This window comes from Podarcis cretensis (assembly GCF_951804945.1).
Source record: "Podarcis cretensis genome assembly, chromosome: 1".
Lineage (NCBI taxonomy): Eukaryota > Metazoa > Chordata > Lepidosauria > Squamata > Lacertidae > Podarcis > Podarcis cretensis.
In genome coordinates this window covers 54,454,328-54,473,497 of record NC_137170.1, presented here as the reverse complement: position 1 = coordinate 54,473,497, position 19,170 = coordinate 54,454,328, and the positions used below count along the sequence as shown (strand labels likewise).

The 19,170-nt window shown below is 41.1% G+C and overlaps 1 protein-coding gene across 2 annotated transcripts in view; it reads right to left on the bottom strand.

The window, feature by feature from the left end:
• Positions 1-19,170, bottom strand: part of ALX4 (ALX homeobox 4) — a 73,020-nt gene that overhangs the window by 9,502 nt on the left and 44,348 nt on the right. For both annotated transcript variants that reach the window (XM_079952146.1, XM_079952147.1), the window contains exon 2: positions 6,001-6,311. In XM_079952146.1, the coding sequence (XP_079808272.1) occupies positions 6,001-6,311 (311 nt within the window). The remainder of the gene's footprint in view (positions 1-6,000; positions 6,312-19,170) is intronic.

Below are 19,170 nucleotides of genomic sequence, written 5' to 3'. Positions count from 1 at the left end.
TTCCTGGACGCCATCTCTCCATTTTTAATCATGAGAGCATGGTGGCCATTTTGGTTGTCATGATCTCACGTGATTTTGTGCTTCAGCCCCCCCCCCAAGTGCTTTTTTTGGCGCAGTGCCCAAAAACATGTGTTTTGAGGCACAGCACAAGATCACGCCCCCCCCAAGTGCTTTTTTCTGAGGGAAATCGCACTGCAAAATCGTGTGAGATCACAGCAACCAAAATGGCCACCGTTCTCTTGCCAGGTATGCACCTGGGGGTTGTTTGTGATGGGCCTTTCGTGCTGAATCCTGAATCGCTTTCTCCTCCTCTCGTTTTCAAAACATTCTTAAATTGTTATTTTTCTTACAGGCATATTACAACTCCCCTCACACTTAACCAGCATGGCCAACGATCAGGGAGTGATAGCAAGTTCTGGAGGGCCACAGGCTACCCTTCCATGCTGTGGACACAGATCTGCAAATGCTAAAGAAATTCAAATTCTGCATCAAGAAACTATGACCAGGATTCTGTGCACCTTCTGCACCAGTGTGGAATTGGGGTGTAGACACAGCTTTGCCCATCAAGAATTGGTAATATTTGACCAATAAACAAACCTATGCAACAGTAGTACAAGCTACTGGGTGTTCCTGTACTAGAAAAAAATAGTTTTGTCAATATGATGAAAACGAAATAAAACGAATGTACATATCATGTCCTAGTATTCTTTACTAGTCAGCTAGTCATATACTTAAAGAAAAGGTTGCAGTGTTTGGGACTTTTAAGCTTAGAGAAAAGGCAGATAATAGGTGACAGAATTGAAGGTTTATAAAGTTATAAACTTTTTCAAAATACTAGAACTCATGGGCATCCAATGTAGCTGAATTTTGGAAGGGTCAGGACAGATAAAGGAAAGTACTTATTCACACAGCACATAGTTAAACCATGGAACTTGTTCCATGGGAGGCAGTGATGGCCATCAACTTGGTTGGCTTTATTTATTTTATTTATTGATTTGGTTTTTTTAATTACAGTTTTACAATCACATATCCAACATACAACATAAAGACAAGATTCCATAGAATCTTCTGGACTTTCCTTCTCCCCTTGGTTGGCGTTAAAGGAGGATTAGAAAAATTCATGAGAGAGAGAGAGAGGGTGGCTATTAGCCATGACAACTATGTTCTGCCTCCGCAGTTGGAGCCTCTGTTCACCAGTCTCAGCCCCCCACCTAATTTCATCCGCCTCTTCCCCTTACCATGTTTCTCTACCTGTAATTCCATGACTGAGCCCAGCAACACTTTAGGACTTATGACGGATTGGACAGGCCCTGGCTATTTCTGCTAACGTTTTCAGGAGACCACATTTTGACACTTCTCATTAATTAATCCATAATCAATATGGCTTGTTTTGAATCTAGAATTGTGGATTATTATCTGTGGTTCATCCATAACACAGCAAGCTCAGAACTCCCAGGGACCCAAATCCAAGTCCTGTCTCCCATGCTTGGGCAAAGTAAATAAGGAAACCATCATGCTCAGAACGTAAAGTTCATTCACATTGTTGCCTCAAATTGTGGTAACCATGGTTTGTAGTTGGACAATAGCCATGCAGCTGCCCATCAGCACACTTGAACGCTGTGCAGATCAGGGTGGGGTGCTTGATAATGAGTGCCAAAAAATGCAACAGTTGTAATCAAATATTAAATGTTATGCACACCAAGACCTGAATGGATCCAACTCTGCATGGTCTGAATGAAAATCACAGCATGAAAAAGTCATATCAAGGCACAGATGGCTGAAAAGATTTTGGGGCCTGAGAAACAAAATACAAATGATAGCAAAAATATAATACTACAATAAGACGAAAACCCACAAAGTGGCATTTTGATGCCCTTTAATGGTACACCAAAACCTGCCATGTAAGATGTGCTACCTACACCCTGGCCAACTGTAGGATTGGCTCTGTCTGAATGGGCTCCACAAATGGGACTTGCAGAAAAGGTTGCCAGACGGAGTGAGCTCCTGTTCAGTGCGCCAGTAGCCAGCCAGAATCTTTTCCAGACTACTCCATTCCACCCCCTAGGTTTTACAGCCCTCCCCAACCCAAGCCAGTCAGCATTCTGTGGTCACTGGCTCACTGAGCATGGTCATTGCACTCTTTTGGGGTGTCCCACCTCTAGTTTTTCTACGGGTTTTCATTTAAGACTTGGAGTTCCCCCAAACCTCCTGAGGCTTCCCTCTTGTGCACAGACAGTGCCATTTGGGCTGCATAAAGATCCACACTTGGGGAATGTATGCCTAGGATATAAATTGGTTGCACTGATTTTAGAAGGGGGTTCAGTCTGGACTCTTGCTGTGCCTCTATACAGCTGTAGGTCTGGACTCTCATTCACAGCATATCCCTAGCATCCACCGCCGGTTCTCATAGCTACCCACCCACGTGCCTTGCTTCAGTTGTCTGTCTCTTTCTCATGATCCCTGTCTCTTGCTCATCCTCTCCACAACCTCTCTCTCACACACAACCTCCTCCCCCTCTTCCTTGTCTGTTTCACTCCCCACAGAAGCCTTCCTTATTTCTTATGAAGGGCCATGAGCGCTTCTCTTGGCGGCTTGCTTGAATGTAGGAACAGAGCCAGAATTCATTTTTAAGCGCTGAAACTGGACACCATTTTATCAGTGGCCTGGAATGGGAAATTGGAGCCTGGGATGAGAGAGCTGAATAACTTGAGCTTGTTTTCATTTCATGTTTAATTTCCTGCAGGCTTAGCTCAGCCTTTCCGCTTCTTCCACCAGCCTCCCAGGGTTTTATGGGAGAAAAGGGATCAAGATATATTACTTCTCGCTTTGCTTTTTGTTGTGTTTTGTTTTTTCTTCACCCAGGCGGTGATTTTGCTACAGCAAAGTTTTGACATTTCTACCTTGCTTTCAAGACCCCGCCACATCACAGGGTCACCCATGGAAAAGATTTTCATTAACAAGCGAGCACTCAGGGGACGGACGGACGTTTCTTGGCACTCAGCATGGTGGAAGGAGGCAAGTTTGTAAGCTAGGCAACAGGCTGCCAGAAAGAAACCACTAACTGGGGGAAAGCAACTGGGAGCAACGCTGGCTGGATGTTCCTGTGCTACGTGGAAGCAGGGATGCTGGATCCCTTTTCTGTCCTTGGGGACACATTAAGCTCCTTAAACTGAATCAGACCTACACTGACTGCCAGCAGCTCTCCAAGGTCTCCAACAAAGCTCTGTGGCAATGCCTACTACAGGAGCATTTAACTCAAGATGCTGGTGATCACATGGGGGGCTTCTGAATGCAATGCATAAACTCTTTCACTAAGCTTTGCCCCTTCCCTAAAGAAGTATTGTGAATTGATTGCTTCCCTTTTTGACTGGCACTCAAGTCAACTTAAACATTCAGTATAGAGCAGGCCCATTCCACACAACACAGGGCAGCAAATCTGAGCTTGCTCCTAATTGTACACTTGGCAGGGGGCCACAGTCAATCCTTGCTTGCCTGATGAGCGTACCTGTGTAATACACAAGCTTGCAATGGCCCGTCCTCTCCCAGCTCCTGCTCAGCATGCTGCTCAGGTGAGGTGGGCAGGTGGGACAGGGAGCACCTCCAGTCAGGGCAGCAGCTGCAGAGGTGCATCCCTAAAATATTTTTGCGCCTGAGGTAATAACTCACACACACACACACACTATGCTTCTGGCTGCAGCTACCACACCATTCTACCTGAGTCCCCTAATCTAGTCTGCTCTTTGCTCCCCCAGCTAGTCTGTTGCTCTTGGGAATGGTAAAGGATGCTCTTCCATCATCTGTGTCAAAGTAAGATTCATCTTCCAGTCTGGTTGGATTCTGTATGTGGAATGCGGGGAAACAAATCTTGGACTTTGCCTCAGGCAGCCAAAAAAATGCCTTGAGCCAGCTCTGGAGCTCAGTATCATTTCTGCCGACTGGCAGTGGCTTTCTAGGCCTTCAGACAGGGCACCTTCCCATCTCTACCTAGAGATGCCAGGGATTGAACCTGGAACCTTCTGAATAAGCAGGTGAGAAGGAACAATTGGGAGTCTGCTTTAAAGTCCTGATTGTTCCTTTGTGGCCATGTCTCTACCTGTCCCACAACTGATGTCACATATTACCTCGGATGTGGTTTAGAAAAAGTGGCTTCATGGAACAAATCAGGACCCCTGTCGGGCCTAATTAGGCTTGCAGTCCAGAGATGTCTCACCTCAGTTCTACATGTTCCTGGACTACAATTCCCACCCTCCCTGAGCATTGGACCCAGCTGGCTAATGGGAGTTGAACATCTGGAGGGCTACATTCCCCCTTCCTGCTTCACTGCTCTGAGCTTCTTTTGTAGAAAGTGTTTGTGTGTACAGAGCAAGAGGTGCAAGGCCTACATGTATACGTTACGGGGCAAGTTTTTCTTTATTGCCTTTAGACACCAGCTGCGGAGATTAAAATCCAAAGCAGTCGGAAAAGTGGCCTCTTTCAGCACCTGGAAAGGAGCCAAGATACAAGGAGGTGGGGGAAAGCCTCATAACTGAAAGCTCTGCAGGGTTTACTGCAGACAGAACCCACAAAGTTATAATTGCTCTCTGGGTGAGCTCTTCTCCAGGTGCCTGGCTTCTGCTCAGGTATCTTACTACTCAAGTGTGAACTCGGGAGAGATTTAGGACTGACTAGAAAACCAGGCACTCTTGAATGGTGTTGAATCCTTTCTCCACCCCTATCAATCTGGCCTTGTCCCTCATTTTTGTGCTGGCCTCATTTCCATTAGGAACGATAGAGGGTCAACACCATCTTTCTGATCTCTCTGGGCCTATAGGCACCTTTCAACGCTCTGAACAGTCTGATTTTACTAGACTGCTTGGAGGTGGGTGGGAGATGGTGGTGAAGTCACTTTGGTCATTTCTTAATTGACCAATCCCAAGTAGGGTTGTTGAAGCACACAAAATTCAGTCTTAAGTTAAGTTCTTAACCTGAGGTACCACTGTAGTCTATTTGAAACCATCCAGAGGTTTGGTATAATGAGCAGAGCCATGACCTCACTTTTATTTATTTCTCTTTTTCCACCAACACTGGAACTGCAATCTGTCAGATAACAGGCTAAGTAGACACTGTTAAGAAGAGTAAAACTAAATTCAGTCAAGACGGCTAGAAGTTGCTACATAGTTCACTAGTCACATGAGAACAGTTAGGACATTGTCACTGAGGGATGAATGTGTCTTAAATGGATTTATAAAGGGAATTTGGTGGTTCTGACTCAACAGAGGTTTGCAAGCATATGACCACCTCTTGTATCAAGCGCTGTTTTTGTTCAAGTTGTTTGGGCATTTTGGGGTCTCTTCAAAAAAGCTTGCAATATTATATGCAATATTATATGGAAATATATATATATATATACAAACCAATATGTATACTGTACATAAGATGTAGAGATTCAAGACCCATGTAGTACAATATTTATACAGCATACTTTTATCAGTATTAATGCATATGTATTTTTATACAGTCACATGCATAGTTGTATGTATCTGTTTATACGCTGGTTACTTTAGCAAACCTGGCATGTACAATACCTTGGTTCTTAAACTTAATCTGTTCCGGGAGTCCGCTCGACTCCTGAAACTGTTCAAAAACCAAGGTGTGGCTTCCGATTGGCTGCAGGAGCTTCTTGCACTCAAGCGGAAGCTGAGTCGGATGTACAGCTTCCGAAAAACATTCGCAAACCGGAACACTTACTTCCAGGTTTGCGGCGTTCAGGAGCATATTTGTTCAGGAGCCAAGCCGTTCGAGTACCAAGGTACCACTGTATTATGCAAGAATTTTTCATATTCTTAGCAGAACAAAACAAGAATTAAAACTAAATCTGTGCATATAAGCTCAACGTCGAGATTTTCAGAAAATTCCATCATAAAACATCATAAGCAGCAGTAAATGTAAAAAAAAAAAAGGGGGGGGGACTTGAGGGCATTCTGGTTTTCCTGAACTCATCCCCGTAGTTTCAGTTCTTACCTGAACTCGGGCTTCAGTGAGATCTGTCCTCATGGCTAACTGCTCCCTGGCATAGACATCTGGGTAGTGGGTCTTCTGAAAGACCTTTTCCAGCTCTTCCAGCTGATAGCTGGTGAAGGTGGTGCGGTTCCGCCTCTTCTTGCCCTTGTTGCTCTCTGAGTCAGTCTTGTCCATCGGGCTGGGGAGGTTGCTACTCGCCCTCTCCTGGGATACCTTCACTCCGGTCTCTTTCACGCTGAGGTAACTGCCATCCATCCCGGCAGGATCTGAGCCTGGCTGCAGCTCGGCCTCTCCCAGAGAACTCTCTTTAGCTGTGTATGTGGTGGTGGGGGAAACAGGAGCAGGGAAGGAGATAAAGGAAACATAAAGCTGTGGATAAAATGAATGAGGCTGATCCGGATTTACACCAGGGTGGAAAGGAAGAAGGTACGCACAGGGAAGAGTTGAGATGGGCAGATAAGGAAGGAAGGAGAAAGAGGCGAGTCAGGAGGAAGAACTTTTAAGAAGCGAGGAAGGCCAACCATTTGGCTTAGGCCATATATGAAAGGTGAAGGAAGCAGCTGGAGACCTATAAAATAAATAAAAGGATTCTGTTTTAATGACTTAAGGAAGATTAGCTCTAGATTCCACGCTGTCAGGGATTTGAATTTGTCTTGCTAGTTTGGCTGTGGTTTCCTGTGCTGAAGCAGATTACCAAAGGGCGTGTAACTGACGATAAGGAGGATATCATACATATATATTATATATGCTTACACAGGGTGTTTCGTTTATTAGAGAACATGCACTCTACTTTTTATTCTGCAAATGCAATCACATTGCGGTGCTATCTTGTTCACACAGCCTAAGTGTGAGGAAGTAGGGGGGAATCCAAAATGCTCAAATATAAAGGAAATGAATCTTTCACACAGATGTTGCGGTGCAGGTCAAATTAACCCACACATGAAAGAATGCAGTGGTTGTGTGCGTCTACTCAGAAGTAAGTCACACTGAGTTCAGTGGGGTATTCTCACAAGTGGGTATATGATTTCAGCCCTACAAGTCTAGCAGTTCTATTTTTTCTCCTTCAGCCAATTTAGCACTTCCTCTGCCCGTATTTGGTTGTGTCCCTTCTTCAACGAAGCAGACATTATATGATTACATATCCTACTCGTGGCAACCTGCTGCAGCAAAACCTTTCCCCAGCACATAATAACAATGTTCCTCTTCAGGGCTCTAGTCAGCTTGGAACAGGATAGTGTTATTCAAACAGGGTTTGAATAAACACTTACAATTGAGAAAAAACAAAACAATGTAAAAAGTTAATAATTTGGTTCAGAAGGAGGAATATAAGATGATTACAATGGAGACTATCAAGTAAGGTTATATAACAGTGCAGAACTAACAAATGTACTAAAGAAACCAGATGGGGAAGTTGGGGGAAGCCGTAGGATGGGGGGAAGGGGGAATACTGGGGATGTATTGTGTGTGTTTTTTAAATATGTGAATATATTATGATGATGAAATATAAAGCTGTAAAACCAATAAAAATATTATTATTAATAATTTTTTTTAAAGAGGATAGTGGCTACACCATAAAATATACATGAGGGAAGGTGTTACATAATGTGCAAAATGCACTTTTTTGTGGTAGATAAGCTTTGTCTCATATGCCACATTTCTGAAAGAGGAATAATGGTATATTTTAAGTTAATGCCACTATTGTAAATGTATTTTACCTAAAGTTACTCCTATTGATTTTTATGGAGTTAAACTTTCATGTAAACAGGATTACGGCCAGGGCTTTTCTTCAGCCAGAACTCATTGGAACTCAGTTCCAGCACTTCTCAAGTGGGTCCCATTGCTATTATAAGTGGAACAAGGGAGGCATTCATGGTGAGTTCTGGTACCTCTTTTTCTAGAAAAATAGCACTGACTATGGCCTTAATTTAACTTCGACTTCATGACCCAGTTATTTTTACACATCACTTGGGAAGACAGGCGACCTAATATCAGTATACTGGAAGGAGCAAAGATCACCGTATTGAAGGAATGATTCTTCAACATCATCTTTGTTGGACTGGTCATCTTGTGTGGATGCCTGATGATCGTCTTCCAAAGCAACTACTCTATTCTGAACTTAAAAATGGGACTTCTGGGACGCCACGGCCGCAGAAAAGGAGTGTGAGATAACTCCTCTGGGGGAGTCTTGAACAGCATGGAGATTTAGAGGGGTCGCGAAGGCTACGTGAACCCCGAAACCACAGGAGGGAATCCTGCGGGACAAGGTACCCTGCGACGCTGCCTGTGCTCGCCTGTGTTGCCGGCGTTTAACAAGGCTGGAGCTGCAGTGTAAAGGGGAGGCAACAGACTCCATGCTGTGAAGCCTCAAGCTCCGAGGGAAAGCGGCGGACCTCCAACAACAGCGGAGAAGCTAGGAAGTAGCTATAAATCACTGTGGAAAAAGCAGTGGGGATAAAGAAATATTGGAAATTACTTAGATAAGATTAAAGGAACGTTTTGATAAGAACCCAGCGGAGAAGAAATAATTGGTGAAAAGGAGGAGGAGTCCATTCCTGACGGTAAGGTGAAAAGAAAGTATAGCGAGACGCTGGCAGAGAGGAAACAAAAGAGGAAAAGAGGAAACAAGCTGCCAGGGAGTGTGTGGTGGAAAGACCTCAGACACAAAGTATAAAGTGTCAGAGGCAAGGTAACAGTTGAACTACTATATCGACTAGGGAGAGGGGAAAAAGACTTTTCTGTTTCATCGGGACGGAGAGCGCTTTAACCAGCACGGGTTTCGGTGGAGGACTTTTGCTTTTAAACCTCAGGATTGGGGAGAATTGGGACTTAAACGGAGTGTGGAATATAGGTGCCTTAGCAGCGCGCTGTGTTTAAAGACAGGGACTGTGAGACTGTGTTTAAAGTTTGTTTAAAGTTTGCTTAAAGATGGTGAGACTGTGAAAGGACTGCCATATTGAGTGAGTTAAAGGGGACCCGCCTTCTTCATCCCCAACCGGATACGTTCTTGAGCTTCAGAGACAGCTGTGATTCTCTTGATTCTTCGGGATTTAAAGAGACATACACCCCAGGATGCAAAGTTAAAGAATACGTTTTCGCAGGACCTTGCTCATGAGTTTGAGAACCCCCTGAATCTGGAAGTGTTTCTGGAGGTTCAGGTGTTTACTACATTTAATTATAAGACTCTGAGGATTTAAATACGTGTCTGAATTTAGGTACAGTTAAAACTGTATTATTAATATTTGATCTTAATTAAGGGTTAATTTTTGTGCTGTACCAATTTAGTCAATTTTGGACTCTTGTTGTAATATCTGAGAGACGTTAACCTTGTTAACCTTGTTACCTCTATATCTTACCCACATAGTATATTACATTATACAGTATACTAGGAAGAACTAAACTTAAATATACAAATGCCGAACGGTTCTAAGAAGGGGGTGGCAACACCAGCGGAAAGGAGGCCTTCAAAACAAGAAGAGGGGAAGGAGGCAAGAGATATTAGAGATTATGACAGCTTGATGGCCGAAATAAGAAAAGAATTTAAAAATAATGAACAGTATATTGAGAGAAAATTGATGGAGGTACAAGATACTCTAGACAAAAAATTGGAGGAAGTGGTAGGGGAACTGAAAGGGAAAGTTAAGGATCTCTCGGTAAAAGCTAAGGTTTTGGAGGATTCAGTGAAAAGGGTTCAAAAGGACACGAAAGACAGTAGGAAAGAGATGGACAGGATTAGATTAGAAATTAAAGAAATAGGAGCAACACAGGAAGAGTTGTTGGACAACATGGCTATGACGCAGATGCGTCAAAATCAATCTAACCTAAAACTTAGAGGAATACCAGAGGATTTAAATGAGAATATTAGAGCTAAAGTGGTGAAAGAGCTGGCAATATGGCTAGATAGAAAAGAAGAAGAGATAAACCATTGCTTGGTAAACATATTTCGAATAAGAACAAAATCGGCCAAGGCCAGAGGGAAAAAATTGCCAGGAGATGTAATAGCCATGTTTAACTCATTGGAGATAAGAAACGAAATTTTGAAACAGAACTATGTCAAAAGGTTATATATTGAAGAAAACCCAATTATTATTTACAAAGAGATTCCTTCGAGATTTCTTCGAAGGAGGGACCCATATAAAAAATTAACAAATCAACTGAAGAAAAATGGGATCTTGTATAGATGGGAGTTTCCGGAAGGTATTTCATTCTATTTCAAAGAAAAAAAGTTTAAACTGTCCACTATCTCAGAACTTCAAAAATTTGCAAGGAGATACGAGAAGGACCTGGGGGAAATGATGGGGGAGGAGGAGGTAGAGAACCAGCAAGGAGAAGAAAAAGGAGTGAGTGAAGAAGAAGAAAGAGAGGAGAGCTCAATAGGAGAAAGAGAAGAACTAGAGGAAGGAGACAAAGAACACTAAATTGTACACAGGTTTAATAAGTTAATTAAATAGTATATAACAGATGGCATTAAAAATACTAAACTGGAATGTGAATGGATTGAACAATAAAAATAAAAGGAATCAGATTACACACATATTACTGAAAAAGAACTGTGACTTAATATGTCTCCAAGAGACGCACATAATAAATAAGCATAAGAGATTACTAAGCAATAAGAGATTGGGAATAGATTTTGTGACATCAGATAGAGTGAAGAAAAGAGGGGTGGTAATATACATAAAGGAAAAATATGATCCACAATTATTATACAAAGATGACCAAGGGAGAGTAGTCATTGTTCAAATGGTGTTTCAGGGAGAAAAAATAATTGTTGTGGGAATATATGCCCCAAATGATAAAAAATCAGCCTTTTATTTGGAATTAGGAGACAAATTGATGGAATGGATGGACCAAAAAATGATATTGATGGGTGACTTTAACGGGGTGGTGTCCCCAAACCTAGATAAGTCAACAAAAAAACAGGAGAAGAAGGAAGGTAAATTACCGAGATCCTTCTTTGATATGGTAAAAAATCTGGGACTGATTGATGCGTGGAGACTTAAAAACCCCACTACAAAACAATATACTTTCTTCTCAAACCCAAATCAGAGTTGGGGGAGAATAGACAGCATTTGGATTTCAAAGGAACTAACTCAAAATCTAACTAAATCGGAAATTCTTCCAAGAACTATATCTGATCATAATGCGGTCTCCATTGAGCTAAAAGGTAGAGATATCCGAAAGGTTAGATGGAGGATGAATGAATTTTTATTTAATGATCAGAAGATTGTAAATAAGGCAATAGAGACAATAGAAGACTATTTTAAATGGAATTTAAATGGGGAAATTGCTATAGAGACTGTGTGGGACGCAGGAAAGGCAGTTATGAGGGGCTTCTTAATACAGAAAAATAGTTAAGTAAGAAAAGAAAAAGAGACAAAGAAGGAACAGATCCTAACACAGATTATGGAAAATGAAAGAAAGTTGACTATCAACCCCAATGAGGAGATCGCAAAACAGAATATAAAGATATTACAAGCTAAATTTTCTACAATAATCGACCAAGAGGTAGAATGGAAAATTAAAATGATGAATCAGAGAACGTTTGAGTCAGCAAATAAGATAGGAAAATACCTGGCGTGGCAAATAAGAGAAAGAAGAAAACAAAATACGATTAGTAGGATAAGGGAAGGAGAAAGGATTGTGGAAGAGCCAAAAGAGATAAGAAAGATATTTCAAAAATATTACAAGGATTTATATAAAAGAGGAAAGGAAACAAAGCAAGAAATAGACCACTTTTTACAAGTGCATCACCTAAAACGAATTTCAAAGGAAGAAAATGAGATATTAGACCAGACAATTACTCAAGAAGAGATAAAAAAGGCTATTAAAAGGATGAAAAGTGGGAAAGTCCCAGGGCCTGATGGCCTTTCGGCCAAATATTATAAAACACTAAGTAACCAAATATCCCCAGTGCTAGGAGAAGTGATGAATAATATATTAAAGGAAGGAAGGATCCCGAACACCTGGAAGGAAGCATATATTACTTTGATTCCTAAAAAAGATGCAGATACTCTGGAAGTGAAAAACTATAGGCCAATTTCATTATTAAATAATGATTATAAACTATTCACAGATATAATGGCAGAAAGACTAAAAAAGGTTTTGAACAACAAAATACATAAAGATCAAACGGGTTTCCTTCCAGGGAGGCAATTAAGGGAAAATGTAAGGAATCTGATAGATATTATTGAATATTTGGATATGAGTATAGACAGACAAGCGGCCTTGGTATTTATAGACGCTGAAAAGGCGTTTGATAACATCTCATGGGAGTTCTTGAAGAAGAGTCTGGAAACGATGGGAATGGGAGAGAAATTTAGAAGAGGAATAGAAGCAATATATAAGGAACAGAAGGCAAAATTGGTAATAAACAACACCACAACAGAATATTTTGGTATATATAAAGGAACTAGACAGGGTTGCCCCCTGTCCCCTTTACTGTTTATAACGGTACTAGAAATACTGAATGAGAGACTGAGGGGGGCAACAGAAATAAAAGGAGTGCAGGTAGGAAAGAGGGAATATAAAATCAAGGCTTTTGCAGATGACATCGTACTAACTTTAGAAGACCCAAAAAAGAGTGTAAAAGAAGCTTTACTAAAGATTGACGAATTTGGAGCCGTGGCAGGACTTAAGATAAATAAAAATAAAACCAAAATGTTGGTTAAAAATTTAACAAAGGAAGAAATAATAGATTTAGAGAGAAGGACGGAAATTGCAGTAGTTAAGAAAGTGAAGTATCTTGGGATATGGGTCACAGCTAAGAACATAAATTTATATAAGGATAACTATGATGTCACCTGGAGGAGTATAAAGAAAGACATGGAATTTGGGGGGATGATGAAACTCTCCTTTTTGGGGAGGATAGCTGTTGTCAAAATGAATATTCTGCCTAGAATGCTATTTCTATTCCAGACCATCCCCATACTTAAAGACCTAAAACAATGCAAAGAGTGGCAGAGAGTCTTGGCAAAGTATATCTGGCAGGGGAAAAGGCCACGGATAAAAATGAAAATTTTGATAGATAAAAAAGAAAGAGGGGGCTTTTCTCTCCCGGATCTAAGTCTATACTACGAAGCGGCCTGCATACTTTGGTTAAAAGATTGGATAAAACTGGAGAATAGAGATCTACTGGATTTAGAAGGCTTTAATAATTGGTACGGATGGCATTCGTACCTTTGGTATGGGAAAGTGAAGGTCCACAAGAGCTTTCTAAACCATATTTTTAGAGGACCTTTATACCAATCATGGGAAAGGAATAAAAATCTCCTTGAAAGAAAGACCCCATGGTGGATCTCACCAATTGAGGCTTTAACGGTGAAGAAAACAAACATGGAGGAAAAAAACACCACCTATGAGGAAATGTTAAGAAAAACAGACCAAGGGCCAAGACTTAGACCTTATGAAGAGATAAAAAATCTATTCACTGGGTGGTTGCAATACCACCAGGTGAATGATTTGCTAAAAGAGGACAAGAAGAAGTTGGGTTTTGATGACAAAAAATCAAAATTCAATGTTGAAGTAATAGAAGGTAAAAACAAAACCCTATCTAGAATCTATGACATACTTTTAGAGTGGTATACAAAGGACGAGGAGGTGAAGGAGGCAATGATTAAATGGGCAATTGACTTTGGTTATAATATCGATTTTGAAAGGTGGCTGGAAGTGTGGAATTGTAATATAAAGTTTACAGCATGTATGTCTCTGAGAGAAAATGTTTGGAAGATGCTATATAGGTGGTACCACACCCCTGTGAAGTTGGCCAAAATGTATAGACTAAAAGATAAGAAATGCTGGAAATGTGGGGAGGTGGAGGGTGACCTATATCATCTATGGTGGACATGCAAAAAGGTGAAAGGCTTTTGGGAATCGGTTTACAATGAGCTTAAAAGAATATTTAAATACACTTTTCCCAAAAAACCCGAAGCCTTTTTGCTGGGAATGACGGGTAAAGATATTAAGAAAGAAGATAGAACGATATTCCTCTATGCCACCACAGCAGCGAGAATTTTATTGGCACAATATTGGAAAGTGGAAACTATCCCCAATATAAATGATTGGCAAATTAAAATGATAAATTATGCTGAGCTTGATAAATTAACAGGTAAATTAAGAGACCACGATGAACAGAAATCTCTGAAAAATTGGAGTAAATACTGGAACTATATTGGAATAAATGCTTAATGTGATTGGCGGGGTCAGAACAATACTACCAGTGTGTGAATTTAGGCCTATAGATTAAAAATCAAATACGTAATGGAAGCAGATATTCGATACTTACCAAAAGGATGGAAGGAAGTCCAGGAGGTGGTTTTTGCGTGTGTGTGTTTTTTTGTTTTTTTTTTAATCGTTTACTGTTTTGTGAAACAGCCAGATTAATCTATCTTTGTATAGTTAGAGAGAGGAAAAAGTTGGCTTGTATATCTTGACGCTTTTTTTTTGTTATAATTTTTTCTTTTGTATCTGTTTGTATGTTTGTTATGTGTATAACCTCAATAAAAATGTATTTGGGAAAAAAAAAGAACTTAAAAATGGAAAGCATAATGCTGGTGGTCAACAAAAGAGGTTTAAAGACTGTCTCAAGGCAAATCTAAAAAAAAAAGTAGTATAAACACTGACAACTGGGAAACAGTGTCCTGCGAGTGCTCCAGTTGGAGAACAGCCTTTACCAAAGGTGTCATGGACTTTGAAGACACTCAAACTCAGGACGCAAGGGAGAAATGTGCTATGAGGAAGGCATGCTTGGCAAATCCACATCGTGATCAACTCCCACCCGGAAACCAATGTCCCCACTGTGGAAGGACGTGTGGACCCAGAACTGGCCACCACAGTCACTTATTGACTCATTGTTAAAACTGTGTTTATGGAAGAGAATCTTACTTGGCTATGAGTGATTGCCAAAGAAGAAGAAAGAAGATCATTTCCATAAGATAACTTCCTTTCCTTCAAGCAATCACTGGGGTCTAGCAATGTGGAGAAAGATTACAGTGGGTGGGGGCAAGTGATGTGTAGGATAAAGTCCTTGCTCCCTCCTCTCTCTTTGGTGTCAGCCACAGAGAGGAGCCTTGGGGCATTATTAGGCCTTGTGGTAGGGTAGAAGTTTCAAGAATGGAGATGGGGAAAGGATACCTTTCTTCTACCCTGTTCTGAAACATGCTCCCACTACTATTAGTACTATGGAAATTCTGATTCAACAGAAGATTTAATAAGAATACCAGGAATTAAATGACTGCATATGTTTCGTTTCATAAAGGAAAAAAAAGATGTTAAGGATATAGTGAACAAGGGAATATAAAGACGTATAAAACAAACAAAATATTGTGCTTTAATTTGTTGGAAGCTGCCCAGAGTGGCTGGGGTAACCCACTCAGATGAGTGATAGATGATAGATAGATAGATAGATGATAGATAGATAGATAGATAGATAGATAGATAGATAGATAGATGATAGATAGATAGATAGATAGATAGATAGATAGATGATAGATGATAGATAGTTTATGCTGTAACTAAGAAGTTAAAAGAATAGTGGAACTTGTTTTCTCAAAAACAACAAAACAACACAAATACAAATACAAAAAAGCCAAGCAAAAGCAGACTTAGGGTTTATCCCTACTTACCCTTTGCCCTATTCTTTCCAGGCAGAGGTCTGCACTTTAATACTCTGTGTCCAAGCGTTGGTGGTGGTGGTGGTAGTTGTTTTCTCTGAGCTTTCCCCATGAAAACCTGCTCTTTAAAGCTGAATCGGAGCAAACGTCAATTCAGGTTTTCCATGGATTGATGTTTGCTCTGATTGAACTTTAGAGAGTAGGGTTTCATGAAGAACCTCCAGAGCAACAACAAAAAAGTGGGGGCTTTAAAATGTGGACTGTGCCTGGAAAGAGCATGAGAATGTGTGGCCAGGTCCTTAGAAACAGCGTAAGAGAACATTATGATGCAACTATAGTCGAGCATTTATGGAGAGTGGTACTGAGAACAATATGCACAACTTTCTTACTGAAGTCTATGAGGTTGAGGGCTCATCTACACTGAACATGTCCCAGAGCCAGAAAGCATGGGTCTGAGCAGTTTTCCGCTTGTTCCGTACTTTCTAGGTACGAGTCTGAATGGTTTTCCACTTGCCCCACTTTCCCCCCTGGGAAAACTCACTCTTTAATGCTGAATTGGAACAAATTTCAGTCCATGGAAAATCCTATGAACATTTGTTCCAATTCAGTGGTAAGGAGCAGGTTTCCCCGGGGGAAAGCGGTGGGATAAGAGGAAGTGTGAACAAGCCCAGTATCTTTAACTTTGTAAAATATTTACTGCATAATGGATTTCCTTTTGTAGACTTACAAAAATGCTTTATGAACATGTAAGAAAGCTTTCTGAATGATAAGTTAATGTTTCCAGAAAAAAATGCAGAGCACCTATAAGCAAACTTTAAAACAGTTGCAGCTATTAGTTTTTCCTAGAATTAAAGTAATGTGTGTATGTGTATACCCTTTCTTTTCTTTTCTTTTTTTTTTTTAGCAAACTACAGGTTTAGGACAGAGAGAAAAAAAATACTTTAGGGTGTATTGGTTAACTCTTCCTTGAGGGTCCCTCTTTCTAGACTTTTTCCTGACCTTTAGATGTTCCTTCCTGTTAGACAATAAATGGAAAATTTATTAACTGCTTGCTATATAAGAACTAACTAAGTAATTGTAAACTGATTGTGGAAAGCAATTGAGGGTTTTTTTTAGCTGGTTGCTGGGTTGATTTTTCTGCCCAGAACCCCTAAAAAGGCCTCATGCTGAGCTGCACACATTGGGAAAATCAGAAATTAGACCTGAGATGGAGGTCTGAATTGCAAATAGGTGAGTAGAGAATGCACCTAAAACTGAAAAACAGAGGAAAGGAAAGTCTGTGGGGTGGAGTCCAACTCTAGCCCATAATACAAAGTTCTAAAATTTAACTCTTCAAACATCCTATAGGTTTTTTTCTTTCAAGATCACTTAAGTAATTATTGGGTGATTGTGCTGATGAAAAATCCAACCTCAGGGAAAGTTTTTAGCAAGAAAACTTTTGGGGGCACTTCCAACTGAGGCTTTTGTTGTTCAACTGCACTGCCTTATTCACCAAACTTTTCAGAGGGTCCTATTCTTAAATTGCTCTTTTAAAAAAAAAGAAAAAGCTATAGTTCTTTAAATGGAAGCTGTCATTGTCATGTTACATATTAAAATGACAATTCCCCTGCCCCCCCCCATCCTGGGGCAAGGGAAGCACAACTTTAAAAGGGTGGCACATCTACATTATGGTTGAATTACTGCCTTCTCCTTTGCCTTACAACTTAGGATTGTTTTCTCTTGGTTTAATTTTGCTGGTTGCATGAATTTTCGGTCCCTATTTCTTGCCAATTTTATTGTTGTTGCACTTTATGGTTTTTGGTTCAGCTTGTTTTTATTGTTCTGATTGTTAGCTGCTGTGAGCGGTTTCAACAATGATGGAGGGTCGTGAGCGTTTAAAATGAATGAACGGGGGAAAACAGCACATGACGTCAATCACGTGTCTTCCCACCCCACTTCCCACATTTTCTTATTTTGTCTAAGAAACTGCGCAAACTGCTATTTCTAACCAGTGGCTGTTGGGATGGAGGGGGAGGAAGAGGTCTTTCATTTCTGCTGTTTTCCCAAAAGAACATAAGAGCCCTGTTAAGGTAAAGGTAAAGGTACCCCTGCCCGTACGGGCCAGTCTTGACAGACTCTGGGGTTGTGCGCCCATCTCACTTAAGAGGCCAGGGGCCAGCACTGTCCGGAGACACTTCCGGGTCATGTGGCCAGCGTGACATCGCTGCTCTGGCCAGAGCCAGAGCCGCACACGGAAACGCCGTTTACCTTCCCGCTGGTAAGCGGTCCCTATTTATCTACTTGCACCCGGAGGTGCTTTCGAACTGCTAGGTTGGCAGGCGCTGGGACCGAGCAGCGGGAGCGCACCCCGCCGCAGGGATTCGAACCGCCGACCTTTCGATCGGCAAGCCCTAGGCGCTGAGGCTTTAACCCACAGCGCCACCTGCGTCCCTGTTAGATCACACCAAAGGGCATTTAGTTCAGCATCCTTTTCTCCTAGTGGCCAGACAGATACCCATGGGAAGCTTCCAAGCAGGACATGAGTGAAACATTCCTCTCCTCCCTTGTGATTCCCAGCAATTGGTATTCAGAGGCATACTGCCTCTGCCACTGGAAGCAAACCTTGCGTAATTCTGATGATAATTCAGCCCCCTCACGCTGTGCATTCATTAGATTTCGCCCAGGAACTGTCATCTGAAATTGGGTAATGGTTTGGAACCAATCAAAAGACTTGTCGGGTATTTCATAGTCAACAAGGAACAATGCTTCAATGAACTTTTGCTTTTGCTACCGAATTCCAGAGGTTCAGCTTGCAAAGTTTGGTCTTTGTGTGCTTCAGCCTTATAAAGTGCATATAACTGTGTGGAATGTCTTGCAGTGGTTCAGCAGACAGTGGATACGGGATGTTTTGGTGAAGTTTGCCTTGCGGTCTACCCAGGAGACAGGAAGCAGAGTGTCAGGAAAGTGAAAGGGATGAAAAGCCTTAAATAGAAAGATATATCAAAGCCATTGGAAACATGGCAACGTCATGATTTAAAGGAGCCTGTTAAGTAACTAGGCCCAGTGTCCAAAAAAATCATCCAACTAGAGAACTTTTCAATGCAATCCTATGCAAGAATAGGCAGAAGTACAGTAAATCGCACTGTGTTGAGGAGGGCTTAATCCCAGGAAAGGTTACTTTGGATACTGAAGGGCATTTTTAAAATATTTTGTAATATGGCGTATGCACCAATTGTTCAAAAAAGCAGTGTTTGTGTAAAATGTTATATAGCAAAAGAACTTCATTTTTTGCAGCAACACTAAATTTCTGATGGAGACCTTGGACCAATTTCCCCAAGGACATCTAATGAACCATTGGCGGAGACGGAAACATAACAGCCTCAAATCAACGTTCAAGTCTTAAGCCGCTGGATACCTGTAGCACTTCAGCATGCAATTAAACTGACAGTCTGCCTAAGTCCATCCATATATTGGAGTGAAGTGTGAATTCAGTTAACACTGCATTGGGCAAGACAGCAAAACTCAATGAGTTGCTGATTAAGTAAACTTTGGATTTGGGGAAACAAACCTAGGTCACAATTCT